General features: G+C 40.6%; 1 protein-coding gene across 5 annotated transcripts in view; it reads left to right on the forward strand.

Annotated features, from left to right (window-relative positions):
* The window catches only part of LOC116325647 (A-kinase anchor protein 13), a 124,764-nt gene that overhangs the window by 77,043 nt on the left and 32,840 nt on the right, over positions 1-14,881 (forward strand). For 4 of the 5 annotated variants that reach the window (XM_039613087.1, XM_039613093.1, XM_039613100.1 and 1 more), the window contains exons 13-18: positions 2,637-2,684; positions 6,103-6,280; positions 6,725-6,827; positions 9,145-9,184; positions 9,407-9,518; positions 13,989-14,148. In XM_039613087.1, coding sequence (XP_039469021.1) covers positions 2,637-2,684; positions 6,103-6,280; positions 6,725-6,827; positions 9,145-9,184; positions 9,407-9,518; positions 13,989-14,148 — 641 coding nt within the window. The remainder of the gene's footprint in view (positions 1-2,636; positions 2,685-6,102; positions 6,281-6,724; positions 6,828-9,144; positions 9,185-9,406; positions 9,519-13,988; positions 14,149-14,881) is intronic. The other variant, XM_039613108.1, reaches the window with a different exon arrangement.

Raw genomic sequence — 14,881 nt, forward strand, 5'->3', positions numbered from 1 at the left:
ACCTAAATAAGGCCCAGTCACATAGAAGCCCACTGACTCACTATGTAAAATCACAAAGAGGGTACTGCGATCTCCTCTAGTCAACACAAACCCAAAATGGAGAATGTTTGCCTTGAAAGTAAAAGTTGTGGCTTACCATTTCACAAGGTGCAAGTTGATTCTTCTATGCAAACTACAGGAAACCGTGGCAATCTGCTAGCAAACAAAACAATTGCAAGGAGGTTTTTCTTTAGTGCAGCACCATATACCTCATTGCACCTTGCAACAGTAACCACTCCAGCAACCACTCGCCAGCCTGTCAGGGAATACACATTTTTCCCTATAAACAAAGGTTACCAGGGGGTTTGTCTGTCTGTGTGAGTGGGGTCTAGGACACTTCTTTTTTTTTTAAAAGACAAAATAAATGTAATAAGATTTTAAATTATGAGAAAAACAAGTCTTCAGAATGTCTCGTTGTAGTGTTTGGTGACATTTTAAAGTAACAGCCTAGCATTTGGTAATTATGCTTATTTGGTTTCTTGCCAAAAACTATTGGGAATCCACATTAAAAGTGACATGAGTGTTGCATAAGCCCTACTGAAGCATTTGATCTGTTCAGTCCACACAAACTCCATCCTCAGACAGAGATGCCAAACAGATGTCTGTCAGCACAGAGGAGCTGAAAGGAGCAGCTGGTCTAAACAGAAGTTTACTGGATAAAGGCAGCTTTCATGTGGTCACAGCAGGAAGGAATCATCGATACTTTTAGATACAGTGTGTTATTATGGTGCGTTATGTTCATCAAGTTCAGTAAATTTGTTTGGTTTAAACAGCTGTCTGTGGAGATTATCCACCACAAAGTGTGTCTGAAAAAACTGACTTGAAGTGTGAAGCAAACAAACAAAAACATGGGGCACCACAGATGCATTCCTCAGAGTCTCTGTGCATGATACAGAGTCCTTCTTCTGAAAGATTTGAAAGAATTAAAATCTGTCTAATTTCTGAGATGGACAAGTAACCGACAGCAGAAAACTCTTTGTAATGTGAAGTGGCCTTCAAAATAGTGTTACCATTAAAAACCAGGAGGCTGTTATCATGGTTTGGCACAGACTGGAAATACAACCTGGTAATGTCCAAGGGTACCAGTGTGCCCACACTACTCTCAACACCTACAGTACCTGCAACTCTAATTAGAGGATAGGTTATCTTGCTAAATGGTGTCACAGGGATGAATGTACAAAGATAATTCTTGTCTGAATCCAGTAACATCCTTTAAAGTTGACTTCAGAGGTTATCCGCCGACTAGCAGAGACTCTAGGGTGTCACAGTTGTGACATTGTCCTTGGTATGGTTATGATACAAATGGGGTTTCTGCTCACAATACTCAACTAGAGTTCTAACTTTGAATTCCAAACATTTTGTTTGACACATTTCTGTCTATCGAGTGTTTCAGTTCATGCTGTGTTATTATTAGTTGATTAGAAGATGTACAGTTCCACGAAAAATAACATTTTCACAGGATTCTGTGCAGTCCTGTGAAAAGTAAAGTACACCTTTATTGCTTTCATACAAATTAAGAGGGAATGTAGCAGCTATGTGCTGATATTCGAATACACTGGCTTCACTAGTCATCAGCAAGTGTGAAAACCTCTATAAAAGCACAAGTTTTAAGAATCTTCCGACCTTCCAGTAAATTCACACCAAAGTCAGACCCTGCAATGCCACAAACAGAAGAACGACATCAGACTGCAGGCCTCAGTTGGCCTTTTAAATGTTAAAGTTCATGACAGTACAGACAGAAAAAGACTGAACAAGTGTGGCTTCTTTGGAAGGATTGCCAGGACAAAGCCTAAAAAGAATATGGAAGCACAACTTGGCTTTGTAAAATTGCATCTGAATAAACCACAAGACGTCTGAAACGATGTCCTTTAGATGGATGAGCTCAAAGTGGAAATGTTTGATAATAATTCACAGCTCTATATTTGGGGAAAACCAAACGCAGCATATCAGCACAAACACCTCATACCTGCTGTATGGCACTGTGGTGCAGGGGTGATGATTTGGTGCTTTCCTGTTTTGTTTTGTTTTTCTTTGGCAACCACAGGACTTGGGCACCTTCATTTGCAATCACTAATGCCCAAGTCTCAGTGAACTGAAGCAGTGTTATAGAGAAAAGTTGGCCAGACTTCCTCCACTATAAAGTGAGAGACTGATGTGTGATGACTCATACATAAAATGATTACTTCAACTTAGAGCTGCTAAAGGTGGTTCTACAAGCTGAATGATGAGATGCAAGCTTTTGCCTGTGGAAACTTTCTTTTTCACATGACTGTAGTTTGTACCAGCAATCTCACTGTGAGGTGGGAATCCTAAAAAGGATGAACATCATTTTGAAACTCTGAGCAAAGATATCACCACAATTATTTCATGCTCATCATCTTTCATCATTTACTCTGAGCACAGCAGTGTTATCACTCTTGTCTTCTCTTAGATCATTACCTATACAGTAGTAGCCATAAAAATCCAATGGTCCCATCAGCAATAAGAACAGTTCATTGATTAATTATTTTCTTGCTGTCATGGCTTCCGTTCAAATCCCACTTCATTTCCACCTTCATCCACCACTCTGTCTCTGTCTCCGTCTCCATCACCTCCAGTTCCACTCGTAGCTCTGGTGAGAGGAAGCCGGCCTTTCACAGGAGAAGGTATTAATACATCACATTCATCAGTTCATGTTTTGTTAAGCTTGCCCTGCTTTTTAGTGGCGTGCTATGGCAAATTTATGCAGTTGTGGCCTTTGTGGACCTCCCTGCTTTTAATGTATGCTTGCTGAACTGCTGTTGCATTCTCTCCATCTCTGCAGGCAACTGCTCTGAAAAATGCTGCTCTCTTTTCACCCCTGTTGGAGTTTGTATGAAATACTGTGGCAAATGGGTGGTGGTGGAACTGCTGTTTTGTATTGCATTGGTAATAACAAGCAGCCACACAGAAAAAGAGAAGTTTAGCTCTGGAGGCTGAACCGCATTGGCTAGAGTTTTAGAACAGACGATTGTTTTTTGTTTTATTTATTTCTTTTTTGGGTTTAATAACTTCCTGTAGGGAATTATTCAAAACTCTAAAGCATCAGAAGACAGAAGACAGTGGGTTGCAGCAGTAAAAACGTTGTTCTCACTGCAAAATAGCTTTGTTGACTGTATGAAATGTTGCTCTTTGACTCAGAAGGAGGAGGGAGGAAGCAGTGGAAAAAAGAGAGTCAGCATCTTCTACTTGATCTTGATTGTATGCAGAATAGATCTATTTCAGCTCTGCTGGGTGAGCCGAATGCTCACCCTCCTACTCAGAAAGTCTGTTGGATATGAAAATGTTTGACAACAGTGTCTGAAAAAGGTAAAAGGCTTCTTTAGTAAGACACATTTGAAGTGTGTCGTGGTTATTGTAGTTAATTAAACTGAAAACTAAGCTAGGAGTGGAAAAACTTCTTCAATTAAATAAAATAAAAATAAAACTAGGCTGAAAATAGAAATATATATGAAGCGATATTTTGCACTAATGACTAAACGCTAATTAGAATTCGGTGTTTATATTTTAATAACTGATGTAAACATGTCAACTCTTTCTCCGGATTATTATCCCCTATTATTATTATAAGGTCATCAAAATGAGTTAAAGTAAGACTCGAACTAAAATGTGACATTTTCAATAAAAACTTACTGATAAAAAATAGCTAACTCAAAATTAGTTTGTTCAGGAATGGTGTAGAGAGCTTCTTGGTGATAAAAGACAAGTTAATGGTGTAGATCAGGGGTGTCAAACTCATTTTAGTCCATACAGTCCAATTTGATCTCAAATGGCAGGGACCGGTAAAGGCCATTTCATATTAACCTATAGAAAAATAGAAAAGTTTTCCTCTTTCTTTTAATATAAAGAGGTACAAACATATTCTGAAAATGTTAACAACTATTTACCAAGATGAAAGTGTCCTATTTAAAAAGAAGGTGCAATTTAAATTACATATCTCATTTTTTGCACAGTCTGCTCTCCTTAAAAACAAACACATCTGGACGGCTCCTTAGGCAAACCACCGCTTTGCTGTATTTATCAGTAACAAGCCTTTAAAACTGACAATGATTCACTCTCATTAGCTGATCCATTCTTACACTGAAAAGTACAAATATTAAGCCCTTCATCACTGAAGTATTCACAGCTATCCAGTGGACTGGGCTGGACCTTTTGTTGGGCTAGTTTGACTGAGTTTGACCAAAGTGCTCCACAAGTTAGTTAATGAACAATAGAAAACAACAGAAAAATAAATACAGAAAATAAAACATGAAATGAAGTTAATACAATATATTTAACATAAACAAAAACCAACATCTATACCCACCGCTAGCTAGTGTCTTCCACACTTGTGCTAGTTTTAATTAGATGCATAATCACAGAATCACAACCATGGGCAGACCTCAGGGGGAAACATTGCTTATATTTCTGACTTTTTTGACATATCGGCCGAGTAGGAGATGTTATCAATATATATTAATTACTCCTTGGTCCACAGACTCTTTCTAAATTCCCTTAAACACACACCTGTAGTGTTTCTGAGCTCCAGATTCTCATCACTTGCTGGCTGACATGTATTTTAATACAGATATATCAATGCTTACTAGCTAATAATGGCCAATAATATCAGCCCTCCTCCATCTCTGTCAAGTTGTAATGAAGACAAGTCTCTTATTGTCACAGTCCACTGCTGTAACCATCTGGTCACATCTGTCACGTTCAAGAAGCCAGCGGCCACCCTAGCAGCGGCTCCAGCAGTGTTAATGGTGCCTTGGCTATTCTGCCAATTTTTCATTTCTGGGAAACACCCTGGGTTCAAGTTGATTTCCTGTCTGCTACTTATATTACAACAACGCTGCAGCAGGAAATCAGCTTTAACCCGTTTGCAATGTTTATGCTTCACAATGCAAAATACATCCACTCTGCCCAGTTATTTCAGAATAACGTCAGTGTTCTCAGATACGCCTGCAACTGTATCCTGTTTATGTCCTCATCTGTGTGCGTCGTTGCCACTCTGCCATACTCTCTTATCAATCTTCCCATCACTCTCCTAACCTCTTTCACCTCACTTTCTCTTAGTATAAGCATGTGCCCCCGCCCCCTTGCCATTGGCTACAGTGTGGAAGTTGTTTCCTCAGGTTTACTGCATTACTGTGTTTGTGATGTTTTCTTGTTTGCCAAGGGCATGTGTCCTTATTTGAACATGGCATATTTACATGCTGCTTGATTTGCATTAGCCGTTGTTGTGGGTGTTTTCGTGTGTATATGAATGCCCAACCCTTTCAGTCAGCAACCTTCTACACCAAGGAGAGAGAGGGAGCTGGAATAGCTGGTAGTGTTTGAGCATGGAGGGCCCTGTGGCTCTGTAGAATTGTATGTAATAATACTGCCAGGAAGGAGGCCTTAGTATGACAGATATAGCCATCTACATTCACAGCCCTGAGGATAGGTGAGTGCTGCTCCACTCTGGACACTTATAATCACCAAATCATGATTCTTTTACTCGGGTTTTAGTTAGTGAAGCTTGGATGAGTTGGACTGATGATTTGCTGGATAATGGAGTACCATACAAACCCATGGGCCGGAGATGAGAGATTTACTGCTGGAGCTTTAACTATCATAGAGTCTGTCCTGAAGCGAATAGAGCTGCAGCCTCGTGGCATAGCTCATCCTGAAATGTAGCAGTAGTTTTCCTCTCCATAATCATTGGATTGGATTTTTCAAGGCCTCTTATTTCCAGTCATAGATCGATGTAATTGGGTTTGTAAATCACAGCTGCAGAGCTCTCCATGCTGATGCTGATGTTGGGAGTCATTTGCAGCTGCTTCAGCTGTAAATCTGCTCCAGAGGCTAGTGATAACTCAGCTGGCTAAACACAGTGTAGGACCAGCTGTGTGTGTGTGTGTGTGTGTGTGTGTGTGTCAACAGGTACATCTTTGTGTGTTTGTGTTTGCTGCAGCGACAGTTGTGTACGTTCAGAAAGCTGTGATTGTGATTGATGTGATTGTGTTCAATACAATGTGTGTTCTTTTATTGAGGTCATCTTTGCTTCCTGTTTGTACACAGTTACAGCTTGGAGGGGCTCAGTGGAGGCCCTGAAGAGCTCAGGGGCCCCACCAGCCAGGGGCCCCGTATCCTGGAACCTATAAGGATTCCCCGGCAAGACAGCGATGACAGAGGCTCTTTGGTTTCTCTGACAGAGGAACAGGAGGACCGGGGGGAGTATAGCAGAGTGCATGACCCGGTGAGCTAATAAGCACACGCACGCATGAAGTTTGTTGACGTGATGCCACTTCTTTACACTGTCACACAGTCGGCCACCAAGAGATCCTGAAAAACCCACACAGCCTAATTCACGAGAGAAAAGAGTCGTTGTAAAGCTTGTACATAAACAAGACTTATTTATGTACAGTCAAGGGAAATCTGAGCCTTGTCAGTTTGGGGATTAGTGAGGATTAATAAACATGACTTTCCTTGGGCAGATTTATACTTCTCCCATTGAATTTAAAACAAATTGTAAACATAACGCCACGATTCAAAATGTCGAGTTTCCTCTTTTAGTTCATGTTCCTGTTTCCAGTTGACTGGCTGGCAATGCTTTGTTCCACATTATCTCTGCCTGGCTCACTCCATTTTTTTTACATTTTCATGCACTTGGTTTCATTCAGTCTCCTGTCTCTTGCTGCAGAAATCAAGACGATATCGGCCCCTGCGAAACAGCTGTCCTCCCATGAGTCTGCCCCTCACCAAGTCTGTATCTATGCTGGCCATCAGCCAGAGAGACATCGATGGTGAGTGACACGTTATGAGGCAGCTATCAAGTCCCTACTTGTAACATTCAGCCCTTTTCTTCACCTTTTTATCCTTTGGTTTTCTTTGTTATCCTCTTTAAGCTTTAACTTACTAAATTACAAGTACAATGTAAAGTCCTCATTCTTCATTTCCTCATTTTAACATCACCAGACTCAGCAGAGGGACACAATCATTTCAGCTTGTAATTGGAAATTTAGAGTTCATTATGTTTTTCACTGTAAGCCCCATCACAAAGAGAATAGAAGAAAAAAGGTCAAAAAGCTACATAAAGAGAGAAAGTGGTAGTTTAACATGCAGCTATTTAAACTGAATTGCTCTTATTACGCGTTTCCCGTACATCTCCACTTCCTGCCCCCATCCTCACTATTATTAGGTTATTATATATTTCAATAAGTGATCAGTGCCTGTTGTGGTTCTTTCCTTCCTGCTCCCCAGCGGTGGGACGCCTGAGACGTAAGAGGCGAATTTCCTTCTCTTTCAACCTTTCCCCCATCCTCACCAAATCTAAGTCTCAGTTCATTTATGGGGACTCCTCATCTAGCGATGATGAGGATGACTTCAGTAAGTACTGACATGTAAACTTAGCTGCAGTAGAAAATAGCTGTGATGTCAGAGCTGCTCCGGTTAGCAACCTGGATCTGAGCTGCAGAGAGTGACAGCGATGCACCCAGATCAGCTAGGAGCTAGCCTGATACCCACACTGAAGTGTTTACTTGTGACTCAACATGAGGTGTGTGCGTGAAGTGCTTCCTAGACTGAGCCTAGCAGAAGAAGCAAAGTTTTCTGAAGGAAAATTTAAATTTTTACTCTTTAAACTTCATCAAAGATTAAGTCCAAACATTCAGCCTCAACAATCTTGTCATGAAGAAGCTTCTAATTGCTGCTGATATTAATCTACTTGCAGTGTGAGAATGCAATTAGACAACGCTTGTAGCCAAATTGCTGGTGTAGAAAATCACCTTTCGCCTAGGCAGCATTGTGTTTAAATTATAATCCATGTTGACAGCAATAAATAAGACCTTGGCTTCTCGTGTCTCCTACGCAGCACAGGAATCGGATGACCTTTACATAAACTAGCCTTACTTTAGTCTTTTTGAAAAAACTGAAACACAATTACCAGAGAAAGAGGAAAATAATCATAAACACTGCAGGTGAACTGAGGAAGCCCTTTCTTCTCTGCAGATAAATACGAGCCTGTCACCTTTAGTCAAAGACACTGAGGCATTCCTTCCTTTTTCTTATCTGTGCGATATTTCCATTAACACTGTTCTCTTTCTCCTTGTCTCCATTGCTAAGAACACAGGGAGGCCAAGATTTTGTCCTCATTATCCTGTTTTGGGTTTGACTTTCTTCTGCAGCGCATGCGAGCAGTGCTTTGCATATTTTCGTGTGCGTCTGGATATTGGTAGAAATGATTGTTTAGAGAGAAGCAGATTGTTCCCTAGAAAAGATGCATGCCTTATGTTCAACTCTGTGCTTAACGTTTGGCACAGAGATTAATTGAAAAACACACATGTTCTGGCTGTTACTGCAGCCAGAAAATCCAGATTTTCAACAATAGAAGAGTCTGGGAGGAGCTACACCCAGCATAGCTTTGTGTAATAGGATGAGCAGACCAAAAATATATGAAATGTAATTTTGCCCGAGTCATCATTCATTCTCCAGCCTTCAATGCACGATAATTTAAAACTCTATCATTTTAGTCTTTGACTGTATTACAGCCCCTCATTTTTCCCCCGTCTCAAAACAGAGGAGTTTAGCTCACTTCTGTAGAGCACAGAGCTACAGCAGGTGAGGACTGGCCAACCAGGGAAAAATAACAAATACATTTGTGATTGTGCTTTTATTTTACTAAAATTATACTTCAATCATTTTTATTGTTAATTATTACTTGAAATTGGCCTCTGAAGTGGGGGATGGCAAAAAATAGCCTCTGCTTTTAAGCCAACTTTCTGCTGATTGGCTGCCCCTTGCAGTTGTGTGGGGTTGTTATGTTTATAGTTTCAGCTTCGTGCTTTAGTTGACCATAATGGGGAAAAAAAATCATAATAGGTCACCTTTAAAGGAGATGGTAGAAAAGGAAGTCCTCGCTATAGCTGTTGGCCTCCTTTAGTCATGTCAGTGGGTTGTCAGTTGTCACACAGCTGTACAAGGGTACCTAAAGTGTTGCATATTTACCTTTAGGGAGCCAAATCTGTAGCTTACTCTCAGTTATAATCAGGTCAGCCCCTAAAGACATATATATTTTTTGTTTTTACTATCCTGCCACTAACTTCCTCTCCTTTTTTTTTCCAGGTATGAGGTTTTCCAGCACCTCTGGGTCACTAGCATACAGGTCAGTCCAATCCTGCGCTTACATTTTACCAGAAAATTGTTCTTAAGACTTTCATTGCTTGGAGGACCTTTTATAGTCCTATAAAGAGCAGTGTGGAGAAGTGGTCAAATGATTCCATAGGACCTTTATGGTGCTTCAAAGAACCATTTCACAATCTGTGAACAGGTATGCTGTGTGAATGAAGCTGCTGGAGATTAAATTAAACCTGTTTGTGTGTTCCAGTATATCAGAAGAGGAGCCTGGGCCTCTGCGGAGTGACACTGAGGGAAAGAGTGTGACAAAAGTTAGCCGGACCTTCAGCTACCTCAAGAACAAGATGTACAAAAAGACCAGGGTGAGGGAATATGGAGTTTGTAATACTCAATGTTAAAATTGTGACAGGATTCTTTTTTGACTACACTTATCTGTAGTCTGCTTCTTACAATTCATTCAATAGGCAGCCACCTTCAGTGTTTTCTTACAAATGTATCCCCTTTGAGCAATGAGCAATTAATGCCCAACCACAGTTTTCAAGTATTCACACATATATGAACATTAAGCTTCTTTTTCTGTTGGCCCCTGACTAGCTTCAGTCTCACAGCAGGGCTGTTATAGGCAGTTCTGGGCTGAACAGTTCCAGGTGTGGCACCTCAAGAACTACATATGTTTGTCCTCGTTTTATTTTCTTTGTTTGCACTACAACTCCCAATAGGTGTGTGACGTATTAACCAGGCAGCAATTAGCATAGCAACAACTAAACTACAACCACAACAATAAGTTGGAGCATACTGTGCGTTTGCTGTTCTGAGTTTCCTGATAGCAGATTCCTTGCATTCTGATTTAAGTTAAAATAACATAACATTACAAGTGGCTAATTGTCTTTTTATGTCAGGTGTATCTCACAGACTAACCTCAGGCAGAGCTCCCACTGTGGCTGATGATGGCATCCAGAATCCTTATTAAAGTCTGTTTATGTGTGGCAGCGTAAGCCAATGTTGGCATCAGAACTGAGTCATGCTTCATTGTTTCAGATTGTTGTGCACCCCTTGTTTTGGGAACCGAGTGCCAGCAGGTCAAAGGCATGAATGTAAGCTCATGTTGGTCTTTACCACCATTTCAATCAAACATCAGTACAGGAGCTCTGAGATTCTCAGATTATACACATGGAGATGCTGCAGGAGTTTTAAAAGATGACACCCTCCAGAGAAAACTGTGGAAAAAACCTCCAATTTCTTTGCTTCTACGCCTATAACAGCGCTCCTGAATCTCGGGTCCTCACTACTTTCTTGAATACCTATCGTTCAGGAGAATTCCGGCATGAGAATTCAAATCGCGATTGGACTTTTATAGCTTTGCAGTTGGCATGCAAAACAACCAATGAGATGACCATAAATTAGGCTTAACAAATCCTTTCCATCCACTCTACAAACAAATGCATGGCTCTTTCGAGGGATAACATGCAGTAAGCCAAACCAATTAAGCTTCACTTTGATGAATGTGTCATTTAGTTTCTATTCTAGCGTCATCATTTTCTCCCTACATTAAGAGGATGTACTTGCTTTCCTTTAAGGGGGTGACAGGAGTTTTTATTTCCTCTTTAGCACACGGGCTTAATAAAGCCTGGTCTTCACTGCCAGCTCAACTGTTCGTGTTTTAAGATTTAGAGCTAACTCATGGTTTTTCTGTAATTTCCATGTTAAGTTTACGTGTTCGTTGGTTTTTACAAATATGACGTTCATCATGTTGCAATGCATGCTTGCATTCAGACCACACACTTATGTCAGTCAGAGCTTCCCCTTCTGCTGGAGGATCAACCATAAAGTAGGAGCTAAAAAATGACAGACAAATGAGCTTCTGAGAATTTTGATGGTCCCTCATGCAACGCCACACAAAAGACTTCCTCTTAAAAGTTCTAAGACCTATGAAAAGGCCCCTCTGGTTCAAAAGCACCTTATATGTCCTGCTTTTGCCCAAGTCGTTGTTAGATGCAACTTCCCACTCTCAGATTTCCCAAGCGCCTCACAGTAATGTCTTCTCAGAGAGATAAACCTCTGTGTAAGATGTGGTCAAAGCAGACTTTCTTTCTCATACCCTTCGTACTCCGTTAGGGGATCTACCTGCAGTGTATCCATTCCTGTGAGAGCATAATACAGGGTGACAATAAAATGCTGTTAGTTTGTTGAAATATCGATCAGATAAAGTTACTTTAGTAAAACAATGGCTTCAGCACTATTATGACATGGAAATTATTGTACAGTACTGCATTTAAAAATCACAATGCTCAGCACTGCTCACTTTAAATTGCAGAAGTGGCATTTACTGTATTGCAGTAGCCATTAATATGATTTAGGAATACGGCTGTCTCTATCAAGACTTTTAAACTCAACAGGGTAGCTGTGAGTCCTTAAAAGTAAAAATAATTGCATTCAATCACTTCCCAAAAAAAGAGGCCTTGGAAGGTATTAAATAGTCTTACATTTAATTCACAGATTATAAGCAGTAATGTAATTATTCAGCATTTTTATATCCAGTTGTGGGCTGTGTGGTAGACCTTACATAGCTATAAACTGTGTGTGATTGTTGTGACAGTATATTGAACCAAAGGACACTCACACAGCACCAGGAAGTACAAATAGGCAAATTCTGTTTTCAATAAAACCACAAATTAACATATTACCTTTTGATAGCTATTCTGATATGTAGTTTACTTCATGATCAAAATTGGTGTTAGATGCTACCTGAAAGTATTAGAAAGAAAACCGGGCTGTAATGATAGATATCCATGTTGCTGCTGCCAGTCATAACTGCTTTGATCACGAAGCGTGCATTTAAATTTGTTCCATGTGGTGATTAAAGGGTCTGAAATGCCCTGAATTTAGCACAGAGTTTTTATTTCTGTTTGGGAAGTGAAAAGTCTGTGTGCTTCCTGTAAATATGCAGCCCTTGCAAAGATACACTGAAGGGTGAACAGGAAGTAAAACAGGAAGATAGAGTTGGTGGTTTAATAATCTAACCTCAGCCGTCACTTTGCTTTTAAAGCGGCAGGATTCTGAACAAGCTTCCTTCAGCCTGCAGCTCATTGCTCCCTGTCAGAGGTCAAAGTTATTGGCCACCGTTAAAGCTTTGATGTTCAAAATGGGTTTGCCTAGTGTCTATGGGCTCTGCTTGGAGCATTGAGATTGCATCTGCAACTGTCAAATGTGTTGAAGAATTGGCAATCTAATGTCTTGCTGTCATTAATAAACCAGAACCAGTTTTAAGGAGAAGAATTTGTGTCTTCCTCTTTAGGTTAAATATTAAAAGTCTGACTGTTCTGGAAGGGGATCTAGTTTGTGCAGTTTTGTCACCATGTCTCTGTCAGACTGAAGGAAGGGTCATTGCAGAAATAGCACCTCCTGTAGCGAGCCAGTGACTTCCTCATTCACAGCCTTCCTAATGGAGGCTTGCTGGTAGTAGCTTGAGCCACTGAGCCACAACCAGGGATGTTATACAGGAGTTTCCCAGGGAGCCGTGGCTTCTCACTGAAATGGAAAGGTTGGCTGGAGGTAGGCTAACACAGTGCTCTGGTTTCCCAGTTGAATTGTAGTGAAAGAGACTGTCACAATATCATGTTAAAAGGGGCTGGTGTTTTCCTCTGGGCTGATGTCTTTTTCCAGTGAAGTCATTGCCCGTTAACAGTGTGTTTTACTGGAATGTCTTTTTGTTTAAATCTCTGGTTTAGATGTCACAAGTGATTACTTATCCTGTTGTGTATGCTTGCAGCCAAAACAAAGAGTACAGAGGATCATCTTTTTCAGATACGTTGAACTGCTGGGGTTTTTTTGTTTTTGTTTTTTTTGCCGGGCATCAATAGGCGTGATATCAAACAAGCATACTTGCTGCCATGAAGAATACTTTTTTGGGCCGTTCACTGTGGTTTAGTGCTGGTTAGACAGTTGTTGCAGGAAGTGAGAATGAAAGCTGTGTGTTGTACTGGCTCTGAAACATAGCGTGGGCCAGTCAGGCTTTTGGTATCTTGAAATGGCTGAACCAAATGAGCTCTAGTATGTCAGAGCTTTGTGGTCCCTTCAAACCAAGAGGCCCAGGGCTGGTCATTAAAATGAGCTGGAAAACTGCATTTTCCCATTTCCTCTGGGTTTGGGTGGAGGCTCTGTGATGTAAATCCAAGAGAATGAGAGCTCTGTTCTTCTCTGCATCACTTTATGGGATTGTGATTCGGCTCAGTGTACAGAGATGACCAGCTGCTGAGGACGATCTCATCTATTAATGCAGAGGCAGCAGAAAGCCCACCCTGTTATGGAAAGGTCATAGAAGTGATTCCCAGACAGTGCGTCTCCGTCACCAGTCGTGCATCCTGCAGAAGTGTCTCATTCTTCATAAGAGGTTTTGAATAGTAGCATTCGAGTGTCTTGAGAAACCAAAAGAATACGTAATATGAAAACATGCTGCCCTTTTGGGATAAATGGTCATTGAAGATCTCCCCGTCTGAGTCTTCTGTCTCACCTCAGAAAAAAGGATTGAAAGTGTCTGAAATTTATTTAAAAGAGTTCCTTAATGAGACAGTTTGTTGTCAGGATAAATAATGCATCACTTAATATGCAAACCCTCCCGCTGCGTCCTACATCCGTGTAATAATGTTGCTCTGCAGGGTTCAGATTGGAATTTAACAGAAGCGACTGGCCCAGTGTCAGTGTCTGGTATGTTAGTCTATGCTACACGTCACCATGCTTCACTTCGAAACTTCTAATTGGATGGCAAAGTTGAAGCAATTAGCCAAGTTCAAGGTTGGGTTGTCTTCTTAACTAATTAATTTCCATTTGTGCAGGAAAAAGAGCGAGACAAACGGGAGAAGGACAAGGAGGGCAAGGAGAAGGACAAGAAGACTGTGAACGGTCATGTTTTTACACCAGTCAGCTCAAACCACACCACCCAGTGCTCCCAGTGCAATAAAGGTTTCAATGGCAAGGATGCTTTCCATTGCACATGTAAGTAACTTTATTTCTTTTTTGTCTTGTTTGTTTTCTGCAGAGTTGCTGTAGCTTTAAATCATATTAAGTCCTAATAACCTTTAATTATTTTATTAGAAGAATTTAATTTCTTATCTGAATGCACACTAAGCTGTGAGTCGTTTCTGAACGACGATGCTGAACATAAAGAGAGGAAATGAAAAGATTTCACCAATAAATCCAGGAATCTCTATATGCATGTTTGAATATGTTAGTTTATATTTCTTCTCGTCTTTGTCTCTCAACAACCATTCATCTGATCCACTTCACACTTGTTATGTGTGTTACTGAGAACCTAAGTAAGTGCGGTGCTGACTTTAAAGTTGTTTTGATGATCAGTTCTCATAGTTTGGCTAAAAGCACAGACTGTATGTAAATGATGTACAACCGTCTATGACATTACCCAATAGTCTCTGGATTCTGCATTTTGAGGCTTCATAGTTGGTACTTTGGTGGCAACATGCTTGTTTTGAAAAGCCTGAGGTGACCATATTAGGATTAAAAGAGTCAAGTTGTCAGCTAACGCTAGCTGTCTCGGTTAGCAAGCTGCATTCCCAAACAAACAGGCACAAATGGCTGCTAAGTTGGTGCTGAGGAGCAGAATTATACAGTGTAGAATTTCTCCTGCCAAAAATGGAGCACAGACTTTCTGGACGGCTGTACCACAAAGCAGGCTGTGTTATTTGTCAGATAATTTTGTTAAGAACTGGCC

The sequence above is a fragment of the Oreochromis aureus genome, linkage group 1 (genome assembly GCF_013358895.1).
Source record: "Oreochromis aureus strain Israel breed Guangdong linkage group 1, ZZ_aureus, whole genome shotgun sequence".
NCBI classification, from domain to species: domain Eukaryota; kingdom Metazoa; phylum Chordata; class Actinopteri; order Cichliformes; family Cichlidae; genus Oreochromis; species Oreochromis aureus.